Source organism: Passer montanus, unplaced genomic scaffold (genome assembly GCF_014805655.1).
Source record: "Passer montanus isolate IOZ18808 unplaced genomic scaffold, ASM1480565v1 scaffold10, whole genome shotgun sequence".
Taxonomy (NCBI): Eukaryota; Metazoa; Chordata; class Aves; order Passeriformes; family Passeridae; genus Passer; species Passer montanus.
This window is the reverse complement of record NW_024356505.1, coordinates 7899349-7926985: the sequence shown is the minus strand read 5'-3', so window position 1 is coordinate 7926985 and position 27637 is coordinate 7899349. Positions and strand designations below refer to the sequence as shown.

The 27637-nt window shown below is 34.9% G+C and overlaps 1 protein-coding gene across 1 annotated transcript in view; it reads left to right on the top strand.

Annotated features, from left to right (window-relative positions):
- KCNH8 (potassium voltage-gated channel subfamily H member 8) overlaps positions 1-27637 on the top strand; it is a 177240-nt gene that overhangs the window by 75691 nt on the left and 73912 nt on the right. The window contains exons 4-5 of the mRNA XM_039709733.1: positions 10654-10781; positions 13010-13250. Coding sequence (XP_039565667.1) covers positions 10654-10781; positions 13010-13250 — 369 coding nt within the window. The remainder of the gene's footprint in view (positions 1-10653; positions 10782-13009; positions 13251-27637) is intronic.

Genomic DNA, 27637 nt, shown 5'->3' with positions numbered 1-27637 from the left:
ATTCCAGAATTATTATAAAAGTATGTGCAGCATATAGTAACTACAGAATCCCAAAATTTTTGAGGTGGGAATCTCTGGAGATTCCAATGCCCCCTTCTCAAAGCAGGATCAGATTGAATGAATTGCCCAGGAACACACGCAGATATGTGCTCAATAGCATGAAGGATGGAAACTCCACAACTTATCTGGGCAGTCTGTTCCAGTGTTTGACTCCTTACAAAGCAAAAAAAAAAGCTTTTCTGAAACAGAATTTCATGTTTTAGGTTGATCTGCCTGTTGGTAAAGATGCCTTTACTTTCTAAATAATGTGAATTAAAAGCTGGACTACACCTTCTGTCACAACAGATTAAGCTAAGACGCATGTTATGGTTCAACTGTCTGACTTTTTCTGGCTTCTCAGTAATCCTTAGGTCCATATGAATTTATGAGGAGACAGATTTATTTTGATTATGCATCATTTGTCGGAGGGAGGAGTTGTTCTTTTCAGTGTGCCAGAAGTGAAATACCATGTGCCAAACATTTTACATTCCAGATTTTTTTATGTTGAAAATGTCTATTTGGAGCAGCACTGGTCTCTTATAAGAAATTCTGCAATGTGCACTTTGATTTATTCTGCTTAATTATGTCTCAGCTATTTCATGATTGCTCAAGCTACTGCAGCGAATATTCAGGAGACAATTTTTCATTTTAAAGCTTCTTATACCTGTCGGGAGGCACTACATTGGGATGGGGAAAATAACCATACAGTCACCTGAACTTACAATAGCCAAAGTAGCTAAAATTTTTTCAGGATACACAGGCACCATGCAGTTCTATCAGTGGAGGAGTGGGATAGAAGCAGAGTTTTACCCCAATATTCCCACTGCCCAAAGGAAGAACATATTGAAGAATCCTTTATTCTGCAATGACTCAGTTACATCCCCCCTAGGATGACTTTGCTCCTGGCTCACCATTAAAGTAAGAAGGGTCTGAAACTCTTCTGCCATCATTAAAGAGAAACTCCTTTCCTGCAGGTCTGTGGACTATAGTTTAAATAATTAAAGGACAAAACTAGAGCTGCCTTTCTCTCCCTGTTCCTTTTTGCATTTGTGAGCACATAGATGTTCTCCCTCTCACCTTTTTACCTTCTTATCCAAGCAAATAAGTTTTATTTGAGCCTTGAATCTTTAGAGACCTATCAATCTTTGTAGCTCTTGCTTTAGCCTTGCATCGAATGTTAAATGCAAGTGGCAGTTCCATTCCAGCAGCTCTCAGAGAGGAACAGGGCATGTTCTGGAGCTGAGGGGAAAGTGTCCTTTGTGATATATGTAGAATGAAAATGAGAAAAAAGACAAGCAAAGTCTGATTCTTGAGCAAATGCAGAGCAGCAGATTGTTCTGGGATAGTCTGGAAGGTTGAGAGAATATATGTATTAGAAACCAAAAAGTGCATACTCACCAGTCCCTAGATAAATTTATGCCATGGCTTACAGATTTTCCTTAGAAAACAAGGTTATCAAGGTGGGGGAGAAGGGAGACGTTGTTTGTTTGTTTCTGTTTTGTTTTGTTTTTCGTTTTGCTGGCAGATTTTTGAAAAGTATCTTCAGATATTCCTTTTAAAGTTTGAAAACAACCATGTAAGACAAACAAGAGAAAGCATAGAAGAAACAGGGAATATCTTCTGTACATATGTTGCTGAAGCACTTTTCAGAGCTCTGTGTGTGTGGTAGGTGATTTTTTTAACGAGTCAGACAGTTTACAACCTTCCTATATAATTTACAACCTTTCTTATTTCTGTGGGAAAAAAAAAACAACTGAAAAGGGACAAATATCTTTAAAGATTTTTACTGGCCTAGGCACAGCCTGGTATCTTACATTTTATTAAGGAACCATGAGGACTAGAATGCATATTTCTTTCATGTGAACTTTGTGTTCAGAAACACATTTAGAAGGCCTTGGGCCATTTGCAAAATTAACTGTAATTACAGTTTTAGGGCATGTAGTTAATTCTGTGGCTCCTCAGAACAATTCTGGGGTCCTGTAAAGACACAGCAGGTCAGATCTATTGCAAGTGAGTTTTGCATAGCTGTAGAACAGATGGATTTACAACTATCCATCCTAAATTCTGCATTTACAATTGTAAAACAGGTTGGGCTTCGGGCCAGTCACTCTCAGAATCTGAGCATATCATTCCTTGAGGGATACTCAGAGATACTTTCTGGGTCTTTAAATGACCACGTGGAATATATACACAGACATCATAAGATTTTGAACGTATATATTTCTAAAGTTTAAAAACTATTTTTCAAAAAAATCTATTCCCCTTCCTCTTGCTGTTTTAACTCAGGGCAAGTTCCATTGATCACTAAACATTTTTATGGGGGACTTATCTGGTTCGATATTTTACATAAATTGATCAAGAACACAAGACCTTAATTCTCAAAGACGCTTTCATTACAAGATAGCAATTTTTCAGGTACATAAATTAGTATTTTCACTTGAGTAAGCAAGGTGTACTTTAATATCATAATCTGTGTAAATTATTTTTAAATTATTTTTGCAAATAATGACTTTAAAATTATGATTTTTTTTTTTCTGAATATAAAAAAAGGAGGAAAAATATAAATAGATAAAATGCAATATTAAATTTTATGGAATTAAAGGAAAAGAGAAAACTCTCAGGTTCCATGATATTATGTCGTTAAATACTACACACTTGTAGAGGAAGAGATATTAACACTTGCTGAAGAGAAGGAAAAGTTTCTTGGTGATTTAAATAGTTGGCATTATTTCTATATATTATTATTCTATATATGATATTTCTATATATATTATTTCAGTATTATATCTATATATATTATTTCAGTTCTAGGGGTTTCTTGAAAAATATTTCAAATATTCTCTTTATTATTACAGTTACACTTTTGTTCATAATGATATATGAGCATATCACTCTCTCACGAGCTTTGTGGGAATTGGCTGGGGGAAATGCAAACTATTCCTGGAAAAAACAGTCACTTTAAAAACAGCTGGAAGTGATTGATGACCCAGCAGTAAATTCAATGCTCCATTTTGTTCTGTTAAAAAAACATGACCACTCACTTCACTTGAATCAATAGACATGTCTCAAGTTTGATGACATAATAAAAATGATCATTTTCCAATTTGTGAGACAATTCTAGAGTAATAATAGTAGAAAGCTGTCAAACAAACTATTTTTACACAATTATGGAATAGCTATTTTTGAGTTCGAATATTTTACTTCATTACAAAAGTTCTGTAACTTTTGGCAGTATTATTAATAAATGAAAAAATAGTTTAAAGTAATTAACTTTCAGTGTTCTGGTGAAACTTAGCCTATTAGAAGCAGTTGAAGAAAGGTATGCCTTTTGGGAATTCTTTTCCCAATTCTTTTTTATGAGTTTTATGAGATAGACCCAAATACAGACATCTAAAAAGGAAAACTTGTTTATTTATTTAGGGGTGTACTCCCATCGACCAGCAAAATGGAAGAGCAGAAAGAACCTTTCTTTTGGCTTTCTGTGTCTCTTATATCACACCATTTTTTTCTTCATAGGGGAAGAATCAGCAGACCAAAATGTGGTTAAGGATTTTTATCTCATAAGTTGTTTAAAAGTCTTTCTAATTCATAAAAAACATTAATAGTAATGTATAATATGGCTTCTTTTCTATTTCTGTTCAAAGTTAATTTTCTCTGAAGGCATAATCCTAAAATTATGATAATTATACTGTTGATTGTGTAAAATTTTCCCCTTTAAAAAATGTTCTGCAATCATGTTTACAGTGTATAGCTGGTATGTGTGTTAAGTACATCTTTTTATTGAATCAATTAATCAGTTAACAGAATTTTAAAAGCAGCTAGAGGCTAGCCTGGATCCACCATACAGAAAAGAGTTTTGTGAATCGTTGATTGTTGTTGTCAGTGAGAATGTGTCATACAACCAACAGAACTCCTGCAGCCTCTTGCCCATTGTAGTGCTTTTATTCTGGCATTAACAGCAAAGAAGACTTTTATCAGTTTTCTATTTATTGGCAACTGCTGGTGTGCTGTCTCCTGAATAATAACTGAATTTTTTTCTAGATTTTTTAAAAGTCTAGAAAAAAATTAAACCAACTTTCCATATAATCTGGTTTTAGAGATTTTTTTGTGTTCATTTAGAGTTGTTTTACCCCAGGTGTCTCCTTCAGAACTTCCTTGGTGGTTTGCTTTTCTTGAAGACTGCCTATGACACATGTTTTGTGTCAATGATACTGGATAAGTTTTAAAACCTTTGTGTTTCCTGTAGACACCATTGTACATATTTTATTGCACATGGGTTATCATGAGGGCCTATTCAAAGATCACTCTTTCTGTTGTGCTATTCCTTACCTTATGATGCAAGTGATGAGGGTTTCTCAAGACATATATTAAAAGGGCAAAAAGAATTTTATTGCACTTCTTACAGGAAGCATTTTATAAATAGAGTTGTAAGATGAACAAATTATGGACAAATTCTTTAACAAATCATTCACTGAACCCAGGTTCAAAAGGGAAGAATTCAGTGCTTGTAAGATATTCCAGGTAAAAACACATCTGTGCATGATTGTGAGAGCATGATGATGTACACAGGAAAGGTGATGGGGGAGGTTTCTTTCCCTGCCTGATTTCAGAATAGAGCAGCAGGAGAGACCACACAGGTATGACAATATACCACTGTGTCTTGAGTGGGGAAGGGTCCGAACAGCAGCAAAAATCACAGCATTAACCTGGTTACCATGCATTTTCACAGTGTTCCTTCCAGAGTGTGCATGGAGCAGCATCATGGATTTCTTCAAGTCTGTATCTGGATACCTTTTAGCAATGGAGTCGATTTGTCCTGTTCTACTCTGTTGTTGGTGTTATTGTTCAAAAAGAAATCTAGTTTACACACTCAAAATTATGTTATTTCTATGATAAATTTTCTTAAGTGGGAGTCAGCATTACTTGCTGTTTCATCTCATGATTAACTTTGATTTTGTAAACAATGAAACAAAAGTTCTTATCTACAATGCCAACTTACCTAATCCTTTGAGTAAAATGCTAGTAAAATTAAAAAATTAATCTTTTTATTCCTCATACTCCTGGCTTCGCTCTCAAAATAGCTAAAATGAAGCAATCTCATTATTTAACGGAATATATTTATAAAGGGGTACACCACAATGCTAAATAAACCTAAAATTTAGAATTTTCACAGAGAACACACACTATAGAGTCCATGTAAATCTGGAACTTGCTTTTTTTCTTCAGGACTCAAAAAAACAGCTGAGAAAAACTCAGCTGTTTTTCTTTGTGCAAAGTGTTTAAAGAGATCTATATCTATACTATCTTTCCTACTTTTGTCCAATCAGGGTTATTGAACATCATGGCTTCAGATGGTCATATTTACACTCTTTGAAGGGGATTGTCAATGTGCCTGAATCAATCTTACCCTAAGCCTAACAATCCCACCTGCCAAGCAAGTAGGACAGCACTGGCAATCAAGTAGTTGGGGCTGGAATATAATTTTGGGCATGGAACTAAAATTCTTGTGAAGATAGTAAAAAGCAGTGAAGAGTCATGCCCTGTCCCTAGTGGTGAACTTGTCTTTCCTTGGCCACTGTACTGAAGAAATACTGCTTAGAGATCCAGGTCTGCAGCTTCACAGCCTTTAGGATAAGTCTGTCACACTGGTTGTTGGTAGAAATACCATCTCTGAATAAAGTTAATCAGTTGTGCATGTGCTTCCATAACTAAACTCCCAGGCTACGTTGCATCATCCCTATATTTCATTCACATACTGCCAGGATATTGTGTTCTGGGTTAAATTTGAGAGGTGCAGGTTGATTTTATTCATTCTTTATGTTTTAGGTAAACATGGGCAAATCTCTTGTATTTTCCTGTGTCCTGTGAATGAAGTACTAGATCTTAATTTTCCATTTTGTGTCCACATTTGTATTGAAAATTTTCAGTACAAAATCATGGGTAATCACCCATGATCAGACATCAAACTGGAGATGTTTCCATACAAGAATATATTTGGTATGTGTCACACCAGAGAGAATTGTAGGTAGTGGTTTTAACTAATGCAAGAATGAGAAAAGTGAAAGCAGTTCTTTTGAAGGGATACGAATGAATGTTATGAAGAATGAGGAAAAACTACCAGGGCTGAGACATTTTTTTGTAAATGAAGTGCTAACTTTCTGGCCAGAGCAGGTTAGTTCATTTTGGTATTTGGAAAAAAATGCATGTCATGGTCTCTCTCATGCCACAGGTTGTCTGCTATGGACTGAGCATAGTGCTTCTTGGTCAAATCAGGGTTACCGAATCTTCACTAAGAGAGGGGGAGGCACTGGAACAGCTGAGAACTGGCGAATATTCCATCCCTGGAAGTGTTCAAGGCCAGGTTTCACAGGGCTTTGAGAACCAGGTCTAGTAGAAGGCATCCCTGCCCATAGCAGGAAGGTTGGAACTAGATGATCTTAAAGGTCTCTTCCAACCTAAACCATTCCATGAGTTTATGATTCTATAGATGTGTCAGACTTTGCCTGGAGAATGAGGTCATTATAAATCATAAAGAATTCTGGACTCTATCTAATGCTATGCTCTGACTATTCTGATTTTAGGAAATAATTCTTCACCAAAAGTGTTATCAAGCTTGGAGCAGGCTGCCTGGGAGAGTGGCTGAGTCACCACATGAAAGTATTTGAAAGCTGCATCAGAGTGGCACTTGGGGATATGGTTTAGTGGTGGAGTTCACAATTAGTGGTTGCAAATTGATGATCCTAAGGGTCTTTCTAACCTAAATTATTATAGGATTCGATGAACTGCTTAGAAGGAGAGCAGATATACTTTTGGTGTCAATTTACTCAGTAAACTGACTTTCCACTTCTGCATTCCTAGGGCAGCGTATACCTATGAAAGCTTGTCAGAAGTTGTCAGGGTTTATATTTCTGATTTATACCTAAGAAGCAGATCTTTTGTTTTTTTCCAAGGGGACAAGAAAAGAGTTATGCCTCCCTTTTCTATTAACCTTAAATAGTTGATTGAAGCCTCATGTTCTTATAAAAACACAAGAAAAGACAAGAGTTACAAAGACATTTGTGTCTGGATGTGCTTTCTTTTACTGCAACCTTCCCTAACAAGACTGTAAGTCTTAAGCTGTTAGGAGGCTAATGTTAAGCTTAGCAAAGAGGTGTTCAGTAATTTTATTTTCTTAGAAAATATTTTGTAATTGTCATGTCTGATGGTTGTGGTACTATACCTGTGTTCATTTGAAAGAAGAACAATCAGAAGGACAGCAGTAAGAATTTAAAAATGTTTTACCACTTTTCTGATAAAGGGGAGGCAAGACTAAACTGCAAACATCCTTTTTAGGAGCTATCTTGGGGAGGGGATTACCGTTACACAGGAAGGGGTGTGTAGAAGTGCCAGGAAATAGACCCCTAAATCTGGGATTTTTCTAGAACAATATTTCTCATTACATTTGGGGAGATGAAAAGGCCTTTTGATTTTAAGCACGGGACAAAAATAAGCCAGTTGTATTAAAGTGACTTTCTGTTTATGTTTGATTTTACTCTTGGATCTTTTTTTTCTATAATCAGCCATGGAAAAAAATAAAAAATCAAGTCTGTCAGGTACCTAAATTTTTGAAGAACCAGAGAGAAACAGATGGGAGTTTATAAAAAATGAGCTGTCTCTTCCAGAATAGTGAGCTGTGAACTGAGTATGACAAGAAAAGAGGGAAGTTACAGAAAATAATCACACACTTGCAGATGCATACCTGAACAATGTAGTTTGCTAAAGCTCAGGATTGATTCCTTTCCTGAAGACACTGGGAGACCAGAAAGCAGGAGAATTCACAAATGTCCTTCACTTATTTATAAACTACTGACATATGCTCTGATGACATCTTATCTTTACAATAAACTCAATTTTTTTCATTTCTAATAACAACAGTAAAAAACTTTTTTTGCCAATTCTAGTTAGTAAGAAAATTACTACTTCATAATTAATGTAATGCTTTCCTTATTGATGCATGCTTTTCTGTCTCTAGGAGTTGAGTGACGCAGAGGTAACATTAGTCCTTTGCAAATAGTGTAATCAGCATGTGATGGAAGGCACTGACTGTGAAAATATGCAATTGGTATGTTTCTAAGTGCCATATCAAGTCCCACAGCCTGAGCAGGTTAGTGACTGAAACTCTGAAGCTAGGTAGGAGAGATGGAATCTGTGTAAAGCCAAAAATAGTCAGGCTGCTGGAACATAAACTTTAAAACGTTATAAGGAACCTGTCGTCATTTAAAGAGTGGATAGAAAGTGAAACTCTGTATCAGTAAATATATGGGGGAAAAAATAAACAACTGAATATGTGTGCATCAACTGCTGCCATAGTCTCATGGCATTCTGGAAAGAGATTTGTGAACAGCTTTCAGCTCAGTGCTCAGCATAGGACAGAAAGGCACATCTCAGGTTTAGGAGTTATAAAGAAAAAAACTGAAGGCAGTATTGCACCAATGTACCAGGCAATCATGTATCCATAGCTTGAAAGCTGCATGTTGTTCTGCACATAGTTACTGAAAGGATATGTTTAAAGAATATATTTTAAATGGCATGGGTGATCTAGCTGAGGTAAAGAGAAGACTTCCAAAGTTGACCAGAGGTAGGGAGATCCACATCCACGCTGGAAGGCATCATATTGCTGGGGATGTTGAAAGAACTCAAGGAAACCACCTGAAGGCACCAGGCTTGCCTTCTGAGCACGGCTCGCTGTGGGTCTCACAACAGATCACATCACCAAGGCTCTTTTAGCTGCCATCTGCCAGCGTGGACTGCCTCGGGCTCTATAGGCTTAGGACAAGGACAGGTATTAGGGCACAGCATGAGGATGAAGCCTTCAGCTAAAGCATCTCAAAAGAATTGCTGGCCAGAAGCTCAAGAAAAGGGTTTTCCCAGCCTGCTTCCTAGCTGACCTGAAGCCTGTTTTATTGACTTCCTTTGGACGCGGTAGAGTGAACTGAGTGGCTTCTAACAACATGGCAGTTTAGGTTGAGAAAGGGAAAAAGAGAGGCCTGTAAATAGTTTTAAAGAGAATTTTCAAGTCATATGACAAAACCAGGCTACTGTAGCTGAACAATTCTGCAGTGGAGACCAAATTCAATTGACTTAAATTAATTTTTCCTCATTTTGTTCTTACCCAGAATTTAAGAAGACCCAAAATTTAGTTTAAGTGGTTTGATGATTGAGAGATTAGTTTAAATTCATTTTTTCTCATTTTGTTCTTACCCAGAATTTAAGAAGACCCAAAATTTTTGATGATTGAGAGATTAGGTTTTTTTTAAAAACAACATTAATTTATTTTGGTCTTTTCTAAAATAATGCTTTTCTGTTCTGTTATTCCTCATTATAGCTGATACCAATGTGTGTTGGAGATAGAAAAGTGTGAGGCTTCTTCTTCTGCCCCCTTCAACTTTTGAGTAGCTATTTGGCTTTGCAGTACAAAGATTTCCCTTCTTGTTTTTTTTTTTATTTTTCTTTTTCCCCCTTCTCTTTACTGACAAGTTAAAAAAAAAATCCTCAACTAGAAAGTGTTTTTGCATGAATTACACAGAAACTTCTTGAAGTAAAGAAGAAGAGAAGTTTGGAAAATTTTTCCTCCTACACATTTTGTTATGTATGGTTTTGTGCTGTTAAGCCAAAAATAAATCAGTCTCCTATAATACAAATCTTTCTTGCTTTTCTAGGCAGGTTTCAAGATGTAGCTATTTTGCTTGCTTCTAAATTCTGGCTCTGCTAATTAGTCTTGTGTTTTGTTAATTTTTCCCCCCTTAATTTGTATGCATTCAATTGACTTTAATTAAACCTCCCTGACAGACGGCTTCTTCCTTTAGTCCCATAATTTTTTTTTCTTAATCCTGACACATCACAAAAAGTCTGCTTTCATTTACTCTGGCATCAATTCACTGTAATTCCATCAGAGTGACTAGAATTACTTTGAATTTACTGCTTTATAAGCAAGAACAAAATTTGTTCCCATGATTGACAATTACAGACATCTGAATGGAGGTAAAAACTGCAAACCTTTCCAAAATAATGTTCAGTCTTTACTCTTAATGGGTTTCATGTCACCAAGGAATATGCCATGTGATTTTGCCAGTGGCCATGTGGTGGGAAAAGGAATCTAAACGCATGAATGTAAGAATAGGTTATTACTAATGAGCGAGCTTACAAATTAGCATATTCTGACATAATGGAAGCCTAGTACAAGTCAGACTCTGTTTTTAAAAATTACAAGGGATTTTTTTTCTGTGAAGTGAGGGAAAGAGTAGGATTACCTCAAGGATATTTTCAGTGGTTACTTCTAGACATCCCTCTGGTCTGAAACAGTACAGAGTACATTTATCTGAAGTGTGAAATCAAATGTTGCAATTACTTGCTTCTGAGTTGTGTGAAGGCATTTGACAATTAAAACTTTGCAGTGGTTTTTATTTGCCCTTCAGGAGAGGGTTTGTTTTTTTTTCTTTGCTGCAAAAGTTTAAGCAAAAGAAAAGGTGTGCATAATATTTACATTTCTACCAATGTGAAATGTCAGTAGTTCAGGTCCCAAAGGTTAAAATCTTATTTCCTGATCTTTAATGCACTCTCACTGCTGTTCTGCAGAAAAATGGAAAGGAAGAGGAAGAGCAGGATCGCATTTTGAGTCGGCACGCAGACGGAGTAGAGCTGTCCTTTATCACATCTCTGGACATCTACAAAGAAGAGAGAAGAACAAATTAAAAATTAACAATGTAGGTGAAATTCTTTTCTTCCCCTACACCACCAAGAAAAAAAAAAAAGAATTAGCCTTTACACAGACTTTAAAAAAAAAATTTAAAGTGCTGTAAAAGGTCAGGGAGTACTTGAATTATATCCTGACCACAATTTTACAGCAACAAGGATTAGAATGTTTCTCACTGAAGCGTGTTTCTGCCTACTGTGGTGTTTGTTACCATACAACAAGACAGTGCAATTATCATGCTATAAACAGATATTTAATGCCATGGAAGTCACATTGTAAAATTTGTCAGAACTTAGATTCCACAGGTTCTCAGAATTTTAGGTTCCAATTTACCTTGTCATCTCAATGATTTTATCTCAATTATTACTATTTGCACCCCCCCCCCAAAAAAAAAAGCCAGACTCAAGGTCTTCCTCTAGCTGAAACTCTTAATGCTGTTAAGCTACAAAAGGTCGCACTTCATTTAGGCAAGTTTTCATGTGAACTTCTTCAACTTTATTCTGTGATATTTATCTTTTAATTTCATCATTGAAATAGTAATGTTTCTGTCTTCAAATTAATTCTGTATTCTCCCAGTAACTATAAATAATGAGTAATTTCACAAAACTTGCTGTGAATATTGCTAACACTAAATCAAACCATAGACAATCCAAAAATATAGCAACATAATGACTTCTAAAGAAATGTTAATGAGAAAAAATAACTCTCCTGCTTTGTGCAGTACAAATTAAAAGTTTAAAAATCTTGCTATAGATTAAGGGCATGAAAATACACAACTGGCATACATGTCATAGGGCATACAGCTACTTCCATTGAATTTAAATATTAAATGTTGAAAACAGATTAAATGTTGAAAAATGATTTTTTTTTTTAAGTTACAAGTGTTTCATGTTGAAGAAGCATAATAATAATATTAAAAAAAAACCCTGCATAATATGACCAGGTGTTCCAGGGACATTTTCATTGTATGGTAATATGATAATATTTTTTAGGAATATGACTCTTAAACAATGTTTGATGCCCTACTTGTACTGTGAAAATGCTAGAGTAGCTCTTATTTTACCATGTTAAAACATTTATTCTGAGACTAATTTACTAGCTTTAGTGCATGGATTTTTGGAGCTATGGGTTGGAAATAATATGAGAAATGCTTCCTTTACTGTGATTAAAAAATGGGCTGACTCTAAAAACAGTGAGAATTCAGCTGAATAAGAACCAAGAATAGAGAAGACAATGACATCAGTATTTCAAAGGAAACAAAAAGAGAAAGGCTGTGACAAGGCAAATGTATGCAGTTAAGTCTACAGTTATGCAGGTTTTGTCTTTTTAATTTCATAGTGAATAACTTCAAAATCAGAAGTAATCTTAGCTTGCTGAATGCACAATATTGTTTTGGGAGGCTCTTTGTTACTGGATCAGCATTAGCCAGGAGCACAGTAACAGTGAGCATGAATTTTGTTAGTAAATAATGCAAGACAGGTCATGTCCCACATGCTGCTTTTTCGGGAAGGTAGGTGTTTTTTGTTAAAGCTATGAGAGGTGAAAACTAAGAATTTACAGCTTAACACTGAAATCTTGGTTGCATAAAACAGTGGTAAGACACAGACTCGAGACAAACTAATCTAGTGAGAACGGTAGTCAGTTCTGGGGACATATTATATTAGATTAATATTTTGATTTAGATCAGGAGTGCAATTTTAAAGAAAAACAAAATGTTAGTCCTACTAACTATGCTTTCATTCACATAAACTGAATTCCTGTAGATGAAACAAAACCAGGAGAGGTGTGTCAAGTACTGGAACTGTTCAATCCCTAGGACCAGGCTAGAGATAGTCTGAAAGAACCTACTTCTTCCATATGTTCCTATTTACAGTGCTATGTCTTTGTGTATACAAAGCTCTGACCTATCTGTCCAGTAGAGTAATATTGCTCTGCAGTGAGAATTAGTCCAACAGAGGAAGAAATAGTTTACCAGACTCAATCCCCTCTTACTCCATGTAATCTGTAATTTATTAGTCTTCTTCCTGCCTCAACATTCACAAAAGTTATTCCATGAACACCTGTATAAGGAAATGTGAGGCATAGGTTAGAAAAAAAAATAACATTTGTCCTTGCCAGCATATGTTATTATGATTTTTTTTACAAAAACATCAACCATCTAAGGGCTCCCTTGCAAGAAATGTTTCTGTGTAATCAAATAATTGTTTTGTCTCATTTAATGTTTTCTCTCTTTTTCAGAATGTTTTTGTAGATAAACCAGCATTTCCAGAATACAAAGTTTCAGATGCAAAAAAATCCAAATTCATATTGCTGCATTTTAGCACTTTTAAAGCTGGCTGGGACTGGCTTATTTTACTGGCAACGTTTTATGTTGCTGTGACTGTACCTTACAATGTTTCCTTTATTGGCCATGATGAGCTGTCTACAACTCGAAGCACAACTGTCAGTGACATCGCAGTGGAAATTCTCTTCATCATCGGTAAGACTTGTTTGGGATCTCTGGGATCTCTTTTCTGACATTTAGAATTTTCACAGAATGAATAATATTTTAGAAAAGGAAACAATTATCCCTTTTACGACTTTAAAGAAAATCAATTTTAGTTGAATGGCTTGATATTTTATCTGAACTTTAGATCACTTTTTTTTTTTCTTTAAATTTATTTGGGTAGTTCTGCTGTTACTCTAAAGGGACGTTAGATTTCAAGGAGGATTGAAAGCCAATGTTTCAATGGTTTGGGGATGCCTCAAACCTTCCCAATATAGAGATGTGCCCTAGAATTGCTACAATTTTGTTCTCAATCTATGGGGTAATTTTTTTTATTTCACATTTAGAAGAGTCATGGACCACAAGCTGAATAGATTTTTTTAAATATCAATGTAAGATTTAAACTCATACTGCAATAACACACATGTACAATATCAATATGCTATATTGATAACTGGAATAGAATTTGAGGAGTTTGAGTGTGTCATCTGACCCATTCTCTAAACTTTTTATTTCTGTGATCCATTTAATTCTTCTATCTTTTAAGAATCAAAAAGGAGACAAGGTCATATCTAATAATGGCTTTCATGTTTCTATTTTCTTTTTGGTAGTATCTTTTTTCAGTTTATTTCTGAAGATTGAAAAGAATCCCTGAATAGAGTCAGACAGATTTTTCCCCAAGATTTTATTGTTATAATACTACTCAGTGCTGTCACACTGACAAACTAAAGCTCAGATCTGTTGCTACTTGCAGGTGGAGAAGCTATCATTTCTAAGAAATAAGCCAAGTTGGATATGTCTTTCTTGAACATGAAAGGGTTAAGATGGGTTCTGAGAGAGAAAGTGTCTTGGTTTGAAAAAAAACAGGTGTCTGCTAAGGAAGGCAGGAGCCTCTCTTGAAATGGAAAATGTAAACCCCCTCCATGTATATTGTTATAATTTTGAAACTAAAATTCCAAGGCAAAGGCAAAGTTATGGGAATAAGAATAACAATTCTTTATTAGGAAAAATAAAAGTAAAAATAAAATAAACTATGCAGTAATACAAAACAACACTGACAGAGTCAGAATACAACCTGACACCCTGTTGGTCAGGGTGTTGGCAGCAGTCCCATTAAATGGTGGCTGCAGTCCTCCTGGAGTGATAGGTGTGGTTTTCTGGAAGCAGTGACCCTGTAGAAGGGTGTAGTTTTCCTCTGAAGGTCCAGTGGAGTATAGATGGGCCTGGTCTTCCAGGCATCCAGTGGAAAAGGCTGACTGGTGTTCCAAATATCAGATTATATCCACGTAGGAATTCTTGGCTCCTCCCTCTGGGCAGAGGTTCTCACAATGGAATGATGTAGTTTTATCTGTCATGCAGTGAGACTCAATGGCCCATTAACAGAAGAGATCTCCCTGGAGAGAGGATTGGTTGTGGAAGAGATTAAAAAAAACTATTGCACCTGGTTCTAACAGATGGCAACAGAATACATACCTCTGGCCACATCTTGCATTTGCAACCTTAGACAGAAAGCGAGCAAAAAAACAATAAAATAATTTGCAGGTTTGAAGCTTCTTTCCACTTGAATCTTCCTTACGTTTTTGGGAAAAAATACAGTTTAGCTCAAATATTAAAAGCAATATTACAATCTTCTCTAGAAATAAATAAAACCAAAACACTTATAAATATCTCAGAAGATGTTATTATAAAAATTTTGAAAAGTTTATTCCTTTTCTCTGTCAGCTTTACTGTAAACAGTAAGACTGATAGGTGATATGGCTGATGGAAGACTCAAATGTTATCATTAATAAATATTTGTTTCTTCCTTTGATCATTGTTTTGTCATTAGACTTAAGGTCTAAATGTCCATTTTATGTTCACTATTAGACCTTGGTGAACTCTTTCACATTAATGCAAACAATTCATATTCAAAGATTCTCAAGCACTGCAGTAAGCAACTTGCATTCTGCAATGCAGATCATCAAGGATCATCCCTTGTCTTGTGTAAAAAGAGTGAGGTTGTGACTCTAATCACTCATAAATTAATGTTACATTAAGAATACTAAATCAAATAAACCCATTTATGTACCTGGGTGACTTTATAAAAAGAGTAGAATCAAGGTTGCAATATTTTGATAACTGTGTAAATAACTGATTTGTGTTATAAATGTGTTTATTTGAATATAAGCACAAGAGAGTATAATCTTTATCTAACTGATTTATCTGATGTAATATTCATTTGAAGCATGAAAGGTGGTGAACTGCTCAATGGTACTTTTCTGGTTATATATTTTACTGGAAATATGGAGTCTTTCTATCAGTAAGTCAAGAGCAAAGACACGTCTATGATCAATAGAATGGCTGAGTAAGAAAAATAAAGTGAAGATTTTCTGTAAATTTTACTTCTTATTTTCTAGTTAGGTTTTTAGGTCTGCAGTCCAGGAAATCACATTATAGCTGTAACTAGATGCATTCAAAGAAATGTGCATGGAGCACTAGAACAAACTTTGACTAATCATGTTACTGGTAGCCACAAACACTGTACTGTAGGATAACAATATTCCTCCTCCAGAGTTTGAATAACAGCTCAATTTTCCCCAGAATAATTTTCTTTTTCTAGAGTTATTATCTGATTTAAATCTCCAGCTCTGAGGAAAGGTTTATGGAGTATTTTCAGGACATTGTCATACTGCATTTAAATCCCTGCAGTGAATTTAAAGAAAATAGCGTGTTTATGATCATCTCTCAAGGGTCGCTTGTCTGTTAAAATGTTGAATTAATGTGTCTCAGAACATGTATAACTATATTGAAAGTGGTATGATTGACAACATACTTAAATTTAAGCATAAGTTCCCAGGCATTTGTTGCATTGTGTCTCTGACAAGCACATCTTTGATGGATGATCTGTGTGCTCTGAGAAAAGTCAATGAGAAATGTTGAGAGAAATTCTTCTTATGATGCTGCTGCCTCAGAAATGCAGTGGGGAGATCTGTTTGATATAGGATCTTCAGCTGTATTACAGCTTTGTAGTCACAGATTGAGGTATCACAAAATAGTCATGGATTGAAGAAATAGAGTCTATCTACTTTGATTTTATTCATATTTCTGAGAACATGCAGCAATATCCCTTTTATGAACATGGATTGCATAAACACTCATTTGGACTTGGCAAGGTCTTTGTTTTTAGCTGTGTTTTCCAAGACTGACTATATTCTGATGCATATGGTGTGACTCCTGGAGATGGTTTTGTGGATGGCCAGGAAGTGGACTGGAAAAGGAACTGGTGATCCTGGTGGGTCCCTTCCAACTCAGCTTAATCTGTGATTCTGTAATGTGTCAACCTATGCTTAAGCATGATAAAAATACACATGAAAGGGTTCTTCTGACTTGGAGTGCTTACAAGTAAGAGCATTGATATGAATTAAATTATTTATGAGAAAAGCATCTAGCTAGAAGTGTAACTGTTTTAGCCTTTAAAGTTATCTAAAACTCAGACAGGAAATAAACAATAATAACAGCCCCTTTTGTGACATCTTCCAGGAAGAGCATGAAGGGAGAACATAATTAGGTCTTCTCATATGAAACTAAAGTTTTCACTTGATGTTTCCTGTGATAACTTGTGTGATGTACTTCAGTGTACTTCCATTATCTGTTTCCCTTTGTTATGTGGGCAAACCTTCTCTAATATCCTCCTGTAAATAAATCTTTTGCTTCGTCTTACCAAAATAGAGTAGAATTAGTTTAGTTTTAGAATTTTTATATTGTCTTATGTATTCAAAAAACATAGAGAGGTGCAGAAAAAAAGCTTGTTAGCCTTAAAGTATTTTAAAAACTCATAAAAAATAGCTTAAGAAGTGTTTTATCTGGTGAGGGCCATTACTTGCTTTATTGCACTATTTTCTTCAAAGTTTATGCTCCTGTATTTGCATAGACGGTAGCTGGGTCCTTCATTTCTGCATACGTGTGCCTGAGAGTCTGAATGCCAATACTTCTAAGAAGCATAAAGGACCTTGGTTACTTTTCAATAATATTTTTAAGTTTCTGTCTTCTGGAGCAAAAAAAAAAAAGCAGAAGCACCTCTCAGCAAGTTCATTCATTTTAATTAGCAATAACCTCCCAATTTCTTAATTTTACTGTTCCATAACTATCTGGTGCAATGTTATTTCTGCAACAGTTATTCCAGTTTTCAGATATTGCCTTTCTTTATCTGTTTTGTTTTCTTAAAAATGTATTGAACATCTTGATTGAAGAAAGCAGTAATATCTGAAAAATTATCAGTACTTTATTGTCTACTCACAGGACTATTTGAATAGGAGGCCTTCAAAAGGAGTTGAGATCAGTGCAATGGTTCTGTGAAAATATGCACAGGCTTTCTGGGTAATGGTAATGCATTATTTGCTGAATAAGATCAAAAGGGTTTGAGTATTTTTGTATCTAAGATGGCCAGGAACAACTATAGATAGAAGAGCTCAATTTTCTGTTTGTGGATAATTTAGTTTTTAGTGGAAAACAAACACTGGTTACTAATTATGGCTGTAAAATTATACATCTTTTGAACAGACTGGAGAGTTGTTTTAAGTGATTTCCAGCAGTATACTACTTCGGCACCTGCGGGGGAAAAAACCTATACCCATCCCTTCCTTCCTCCAGTCTTCCCATACACACTGACATCTCAAGACTTGATCTATGGTTTACACATTCAAGAGATTTACACTAAGATTTCCTCTATTTGTATGTATATTTCTCTCTGTCCCACTAAATATTATTTAACAAAGTGGTTTACCAGCAATTTATGCTTTTAAAGCAGTATGTTAACAGTACTAAAACTCTGATTTGTGTGGCATGACACTATAGACTAAGGAGACTTGTGTGGCCATTACCATCTATCACAAATGTAAATGACTCAAAATCTTTCAAAAACTGTTTTAAATCATATGAAGTCCTTGTATCTTACACATTTAATATGTAGAGACTTCAAATTATGGTATAAACCTTGTAGAAATTAATATAATAATTCATGACTTACACAATAATTCAAGTATTCATATTATACTGAAAATAAGATATGTTGAATGAAATTTGTTGGAATAAGATGAGAAAGTATTAAATGTTATAAATTTTATTAGATTGCTTTAAAATGGAAGGTTTGTTTTCTTTTTTCTTTCATCTTCTTATTCATTATTATAATGATTATCATTTCCTATCTTTGCAAGTGCACAGAGGATCATTTAAAACAATTTCTGTGTCTGGGGGACACATCTAAGAAAACGTCTGCATTTTGAAAGGAAGTGGTAGTATCTTGAAATTTTGAAGGTGTGGTTTCAGGTCATAATAGGAAAGGACCAAGGGAGTGGTTTGAAATTATCTCTGGGAATTTATTTCTAAGCAACAAATAGTCTCATCTGTGAATGTATATGAACAGAGCATGTAAACAGATAGAGTCACATTGTTGATACACCTAATATTTGAAAGAGAAGGTCATAAGAAAATGTTCATGCTCTATGTATTGCCTAGCAATGTGAAAAAACAGTGCAAAATATTTATGCTGAGAAGCAGTAGTAAGTTTATTAAAGATTCTCTCTCAAAACGTCAAACCCAGGTGGGCAAGACCACTCTAATGCTAAAATCTTTCCAATAACGTTCCTTGGATTCTTGTAAGGAGAAGAGATCCTTGTCTGCACACAAGATGCTGTTTCCAAGCACAAAAACATCAACCTGAAGGAGAAAAGTCTAAGCCACCTGTGATTATTTCATGAAAGTATTTCTGTATCTTCATGTAGATGAAGATAAGTGTTATGGTAATGGAGGCACCCTGAAAATTTTACTTGCATTGCCTCTACTAACTCCTCTTTATTAGAGCTACAATCGGACAATAGTTGTATTTTTCATTTGCTATTCTATTGATAATACAATATTGTATTTTTCGATAAGATTAAAGTCATTAAATCCTTTCTAGGTAATCTGATCTAGATAATTTCCATGGAAATTATTTTATGCTTAACAGCCTACCCCACTTTTTGTGAATTAGCATGTGGTCTTTTTTCCCTTTTTTTTGATATGATTTATGGCTATGATCTATGTGAATTGCTGTCAAACTACAAGGTGTAAGTTCTGAGAAAAATATTTCAGTTTTTCCCTTGAAACTGGTTAAAAATTGCAAGTGAACGAGGCAGTTATGCCACTTCCCACTGAATATTTTACTGATTTGATCTTTGCTTTGTTTGCTGCAACATTTGTGTGAAGTAAAATCTGTTCATGAAATACCCGACACTTATGTCTTCCTTACATATGTTGAATTTAGTGAAAAGCTCCATTATATTATCGATGTTTCTCCATTCTTTGGAATTACATCTTTCTGCCATATTTCTGCAGGTTCTATTAAGGAAATTGCTCATGTAGAATTTTTCACACTTCTGCAGTCACACCTAGCAGCTTCTTTTCAAAGCAGAGCTAACAGTTCATTTTTCAGAAATGCTTCAAGTTCTTTGCTTGTCTTTCTAGACTCCAAAGTCTTTCTTTGTAGAAAAGTCAATAAAACATATTTTAGCTATTCAATATGTTCAGGGATTGAGTCTGTTTTCAAAAGATACAGCATAGCTTATAATAAAAAAGTCTTTCCAGTTTAGTGTGTTATTATAATGGTCATGATATGTGATGCTTTTCTGGTGTGTCAGCTACTATGGGACTGAGATTAACTATTCACAGTTAGGCACCCTCACAGTCAAAGAAAGCAACTAAAAAGAGCAAACCCCAAAGGATAAAATAAAGAAGCAGAGAAAAGACATAACTCCTGTCTCGTGACATTGGGGTGCTGGTCATTCCTGTCTACAGCAGCCAAAGCATGGTGTTTGTTAGGACATATCATATTAGCTCATTATCACTGACCATGTTCTTCTGGAGGGAGTGACTTTTGTTATAAAAATACCCACTCAGAAGATGCCTTCAGATTTCTTTTTTATATATAATGGGTAATTTACCCAAGAAAAACAGTATTTCCACGTGGATGTAACTTCAATATCACATTACTTTGCATTGTGAGAACAATAGTAAGGAAGAGTAAATCAGACAGTTGCAGATTAATTTTGGGAGTCAGTTCTGCTATGACCTGTCACACCCAAAACCAGATTTTCTTGCATTAATATCACTGAAAGTGTTGTTTACTTCACAAACTTGAATGAATCAAGGCTTAGAACATACATCATAGCACTGCCTTAGGACAGGGACCGTGCTACTCCTCATGTACCATGCAGTGATAAGCTACTTGGTGTCAAATGGTAAATAAACTCTTCTCACTGAAGAAGTTTGCCTGGTAAAATAGCTCAGTGTATTAAATCATTACTTTAACATTAAAAACTCAAAATTTTAGTTACTCCATGCTAGCAGAAATCTCTTATTCAGAAGTCCATCATGTTACATAATATCATGTGAATTGTTGTAGAGATTTTAAGAATTTCTAGTTTTAACCATGTTCCTGCTGTTCATCTGAACTTTAATGATCCAGCTAAAGCCACAAGGCTTCTAAAAAAGAGCTTCTTTCAATGGAGGTGTAATGTGGCTCTTAAATGTGTTTTCCAGACTCTGACTACCCACACAAACTAAATGGCATTGTTTGCACAATATTCTGAAGTGCTAGTGACCAGGAGAAAATAATATTTGGGTTGTATCCAAAGAAAAATAGGAGGGAGAGGAATACTTGATAGCCATATTTTATGTTTTTAAATGTACAGTTGCTTAAGGGCTAATTCTAATAATTTTCTATAATTTTCTTGAATGATAATGCTCCTCAATGAGCTTTTTTATTCTTTTTTTTTTCTGTTTAAGCAGTGGAAAGAACAAATTTTCCTACTTAACAAAACCCCATCCTGGTAGTACAATGATGGATCATGAAATTCCATTTCAGATATTGAGTCCTTTAGGATCTAGACATCATATCTTGGGATACTCAATTTCTTTAAGTTCCAGCAGTATATTATTTGGTCCAATTTCTTCCTTCTCATCAACACAATACATGTGAGACTTCAGTTATATGTAGTTTTGCATGATCTTTCAGTTCTCAAAGCTTCTGACAAGAACTAGAAATTTTTACCATCTAGTTGAGTCTTAAATAGAAGATGTCATATTTAACCCATGTATTAACGAAACTGTGTTTGGATAAAGCATGTTTTCCTGAAGGACATCAACTCTTCTTCAAAGATCTTAAAGAATCCATAACTTTATTTACTTATGACTTGTAAACCATATATTTCTATTTTTGAAGGTTTTTTTCATCAATCTGCAGAAGTGACATCTCGTTAAATCTTTGGTTTTTAAAATGTTGCTACCTTATGACTCTTATTTTGGGCACACTGGATTGTAATTTGACATCTGATATGACACAACCTTGCTTTGCTGCTTCGTTCCAAAATTAGATAAGTATGTATGGAATACATCTAGATTTTATGCAAGAATACTGTTAGCTGCTCTTGTAATGACATAAAACTATTTATCATTATCCTTACTATTTACAAAGGAACTCAAGTTTTCTGTTAGTGTTTCTTTCCTAAAACTGTCATTTTTCTTCATCATGGAAACCAGTGATTTCTTTCTCTTTCTCAAGCAGGTCTAGGTTTTCATTACAAATTTTCTATGTTTATATTGGTTGTTGCTTAATATCTGTTCACCATTTGATATAACTTTCTAAAAAAGAAGAAAAAAATACTGTTCCTCCATCAGCTGCAATAGGCTTTTAATAAGACATAATTTTGATTATATTATTTATATAGTATGTATTTTATTATATTTTATACATTTATTACATAAAATTTCTACATTTTAGTACTTAGTTTATTAGCACTTAGCCTTTGTTTTGCTTTTTTTTTCTTCTTGTAAGCTTTATTTGATTTGGTAATGGCTCAAGTTCTTACGCAATGGTATAAGATGAGCTTTACTTTCTTTTCCTACATAAACCCAGTTCCAGCTCCCTCACCTGATCATGTCAACCTCTGAAAAAAAAACCCATTAAGCTAATTGTGGTTATAAATGTCTGGAAGGAAGATGCTGAACTGAAAAATCACACTTCCATTTGAATAAATTGTTCCTAGGCAATTTACTAAGAATGTTTATCTCAGCAATAGAATAAAAAAATAAGGGTTTATATAGGGACAAATAAATTGTTCTTCAAACAGTATGGCACTGACATTTCCTGGAAACTTTCCTAATAACTCTCTGGCCAGATTCTAACATCATTTTCCTTGTACCATTGAATAAAATTTGCTAAAACAATCAGACACATGAAAGAGACTGAACTTTGCGGAAAGTCTTACTCGTTAAGGATAACCAATGTAAAATATCATAAAGGAAAGTGAAAAAAAAAAATACAAGAAATTAGAGTCAAGTCAGTCATACCATCTAGAAGAGGGAGATAATGTAGAAAACTGTCTTTGAAAATCAGTGGGCTTAACATACCTCAGTCATCTAGTTTTCAATACAGGTTTGAATGACTGCAGTCTAACGAAACACCACTGCTTATATGTATGCCACTTGCCCTAAAGGTACAGGGTTTTTAATCTCATTTAGTTACCAATGAAAGACAGTTAAACTAAGGTATATTACATAACATTTTCTGAAATTTAAGACTATATCATGGGCAGTTATCAAATCACCTCCCTAATCCTGAAATGTTATTCTACTATAACTTGATCATATGTTTAATCCCAGCAGGATTTATTTTTTAAGCAATCAAACCTAAAGAGAGAAAAAAAATGTTGTCATAAGAAAATCAGCTGCTTCAGGTAAAATAATTCTGTTTATGGGTAAAGTGGTTCAGCTGGCCTCCAGACACCTATTTTTTTAACAGGGATTAGAAATTGAGATTATACAAAAAACATAATGTACTTTTAAAATTTTACAAGGTGAAAGCATCTTAATGATGAATAGGTTAGCTAGATGACTAACAGTTGGTGGCTTTTGTTCCTTTTATATCATTTAGGAGACCAATCTGCATTATGCCCTAAGTAGAACCTCCATTTTTTTAACATGCATTTTTTTCCCTTTGTTGAACACCAGCTTCAATTGGTGTTTTCCCACTATTCACTGTGTGAATGTATCTGTATGGGAATGTGTTGCATAGTAGAAATCTAGAAAGAGGCAACTTGGTCAAGGATGTAGCATGTCATACAGAGCTTTAATCCAAGTGAGGTCACCAGTTTCAGAACCTTAGGAACTTGCTTGGATTTCCCAGCTCTTTTATGCCCAGCTATGAAAGAAGTTGTCCTTTCTTAGGAATCGAGCATTGCTAGGGTGTGGATTTCACACTGGAAGCTCGTGAAAAAGAAAATAGTCACCAATAGGTGAATAAAAGCCACTTAAATAAGGAAAGTAATTGTTTAGAGCTTTCCAGGTATATCATGTTATTGGAATGTTATTGAAATATCTCATGTATTTGGAATGAAAATATCACAGACCCACGTAGACATGATAATTACAAACTTGGAAAACATTTGGGTAATAATGGTCCCTGTGTTCTGGTGTTTACTATGAATAATGTGCAAGAGCATAATGGGAGCAAAATATATAAATAAATTAGGAACTGCAACTGTATCTAGATTACAATTTTAAATTCATTTCATGGCTGAAAAAGCTAGGGTTTGTTTTATAAAAATGCATTTTCTATAATCTTTCAGTCTATCTTTGCATGAGTTTTAGAGATATCATATTTATTACAAGATTATTTTTTTTTTGAGCTATGTGTGTCCACCAGTAGTGGAAACAACAGACTGAGAGTCCATGCAGATGGAGCTAATTAGCCATGGGATCTAACCAGGAGAAAAATCACAGTCATGATTTCACAAATTCACTGTTTATTATCTCTGCATGCATCTTAAGGGCTTAGTGCCTAAAGGGGCTTCAGGTCTGTGATGTGTTGGGTTGGGAGGGAAAGCTGATCAGTCTGCAGGGTAGAGAGAAAGGGGAATTCAGAGGAACAGGACTCAAAAAGTAGAAAGTAATTGCATCAGCAGGGAACTGTGATCAGAGGGTGTGTGGAGCAGAAGCCCATTTTCCTACACAGTGTGCAAGGGTGATATGATTCCAAGTTCCAAGTGTCTTGAAATTGGAGATCTTGGGTTCTCCCTGTTGGGTGCTTTCAGGTCAAGTTTACCTTTGTGTTCAACAGACAAAAAAAACCCCTCACTGCTTGGAAGGCTGACACTCTTTGTTCGAGGTTCACACACAGCAGTGTGTGCAGAAATGAGTGGGGAAGGAGAAGATCATGGCTGGCTTAAGACACATACGTGTTTGTTAACATGTGTCTGTGTTAAACACAGTATAAATCTTGTGGAAAAGGCCATGTAGTTAAACATTATTTAAGGACCTTTCTATAAGTCAATAGGATAATCTGGACTTTATACTGAGCTTTAATTTTCTTGAATCTTGACTTTTTTCTGTCTAATTTGAACTGAAATTGAATTATGTAACAAAATAAGAACTCAAATTTTTCCTACTGAAGATTATTCACTCTTTTTTCCCTCACTACATCAAGAAAAATATGGTATTTTAAATATGCGTGTGCTGTACTTCAAGATAGGTGTAATGAGTTAAGCAGTCTGATATTTTCTGCTGTTCCTCCTGCTTTAGTTTAAGGCAACTTTGTAATGATATTTCTCATGCCAGAGACATTATTTAAATGCTCTGTTTTGCTTTCCTGAGCACGTGACATGTATGACTCACAAGACCAGTTAAAGTGATCCTTTCCTATCTCACATTTTAAAAAATAAAATAAATTCAAATTATTTTTTTTTCTTTAGTAATAATCTTTGTTTATAATGTTTGCTGAGAGGTGCTAAAGCAAAAGAGAGATTGCAGTCGTTGTCCCAGCTTGAAACAATTAAACACAGCTTTAAATTTGAAGTTTGCACAGGCTGAAATTTTTGTTAGAGCATACTTGAAGATAGTGTGAATATCTTTATCCTTTGAATACCTTTGTGAATATCTTTAAGCATACTTAAAGACATTCAAATGTATCTCTTGTAAAAAAATTTTAACCCACTAATTATCCAAATATATTGGGGTCACTTCATATATGATTTAAGAATCAGCTCAGAGATTAAATGTCCCTCTTGCCTTGTTTACTCATAATTGTTGCCCTTCATGTTGTAGGAAATGATTAAAACTCACCTCATCTCAGAACATTTGGAACAAACTAAGCACTAGAGAAAACCATTAGTTTTGAAGCCCTTGAGTTATCTGGAATCTCCAAAGCTTTACATTATTGATGCTTGTGTTGAATTTCAGATTGTCCTTTCAATTGTCATCAATTTGTAAATGCTACTGCACAATAAGATTAACAAACAATTTCTAAAATTTAAATAATGCATTATTATTTTCTATCTTTGTATTAATAAAGGTATTAGAGATAAGAAAACATTTATAATAAATGAAAGAGTAAATCTTCACTTTCTTAATAGAAATGCCAAAAAACCTGTGGAATATATAATTCCTAGAAATAATACAATCTCTCAGAAGAAATGGTAATTTCTAAACTTGTGTTAAAGATTTTGTTGTGCTCTTAGAAGTTTCTTGCCTCAGGAGTTCTTTTTTTGTGTTTTCCCTTACAGATTTCACAGTAAGTACTTTAGCACAGCAGTTAAGCTGTAAATAAGATTGCCCAGATGAAGAAACTGTTTACACCCAAGTATAGCTCAGAAAGTTGTTAAGAAACACAAGATGGATCACTCTTACTTCCCGCCCTCTGGACTTTTATCTAATAAGCTGGATGCAAAAAGAAACAGTTAGCATTTCCTTTTTTTTTTTTTTATAGCTATTATCTGGGGCTGTTGACCTATCTTGCTTTGATAGGATGGCAGAAAAGGGTGCTGTGCAGAAAAACCTGTAATCTCTTCAATCTTGAACAGTGAATTGCATACGCACATTGATAAGCCTTTGGTGTACTGGATGTACTTACATTTAAAGCAAGAATTTATCTCCTTTTCTGTTAAAGCTTTAGTGGTTTCACAGACACTAATGGGCAATAAATAAGCAAATACTTTTTCTGACTTTGATAACTACATTTTGGGGTTTGTGAGACAAATGAGAATGAACAGTTTCAAAATACTAGTGATGCAAATATCTTTATCTTTGTTATCTCTATGAAACAAATCTTCATGAAGGTGTTCTGTATGTGACTGGTGTTGCCACACTTATCTGGAAATGTGGCTAGTAACCAACTGTCTCTACAAAGCACCTGTGGAGCTAAAGTCACTGCCTTGCTCATTATGAACCATGTGAAATTATGCTATATTCCCATCTCAGTTGTATTATTGAAAGTTTCATAACATTTTTCTAGCTTTAAGAAAGCAGAGACAGCTGAGACTACTTCATGGGGTAATCTAAAATCATTATATCTCTGATTTCACTTATATGTTCTCTTCAGCCTGAGGACTTGGTTGAAGGAAAACATTTTTTAAACCATGAACCAATTATAATCTGCAAGACCTCAGTCTGTGAACCAGATACCTGCCAATGTGTGTCTAGGTCACTTTGTGTTACAGTTTTGCACTAAATCCTAAAAAAATGCAGAATCAACAATGTGCCGAAAAACTGAGAAATTCCCCAAAGATTTCATTAATTTAGGAGACTTGATTCTACTAGGTCAAAGGGATGTAGAGACCAAGGTCAAACTGTTGGAAATGCTATAGATTTATTACTAGCAAAGTACAGGTTAACCAGTATGACAAATGAGCATAGCAGGTTGTCTGGCTTCCAGCTTCAGAAGACAGCATAAAATTTTTCTGCTAGTGAAACCTGGAAATTATTATTCTTCAGACCCAGAACATTAGAACTTGGGATTTGATCAAAATTTATCCTAATGAATCTTTTCTGATACCCTAAAGCAGCGATCCAGCACAATTTTCTCTGTGTGCTGAACCTCTCTCTTGTTCCCTTTTGCCCCCAGTGGGGAGGAAAAAGATTGTTTCCTGTCTTCTTGAATATTGTGGTTAACGGGCTTGAAGAAAAGGTCATACTTTATGCAGTCTTAGCATAGCCTACCTAAAGAAGTTCTAGGGAGCGGTGCAAATCAATCTCTTGTTTTCCCCTAAAGCTATCTTGCTGTAAAACACCAGCCTTAATGGTTGGCTGCATGCTTTTCTGACTCTGTAAAAGTTACACCAGTAGTTCTTACTAATGTTAGTAGAAACAGGGTACATAGCTTGAGGACAGATTATAGTCTACGTCTTGCAGGACATGAAAATAATTGAGACTTTGTTGTCAAGACCTGAATTCTTTTTCAAGTGCTAATGTGTTTTGACAAGACGCGTCAAAAGTACATCTCATACTGAAAGACACGCATCCGGGAATGTTAGATGGGAACATACAAAATACACAAGTCACCAAGCAATTCATATCACTTTTGTGATATCCACCAT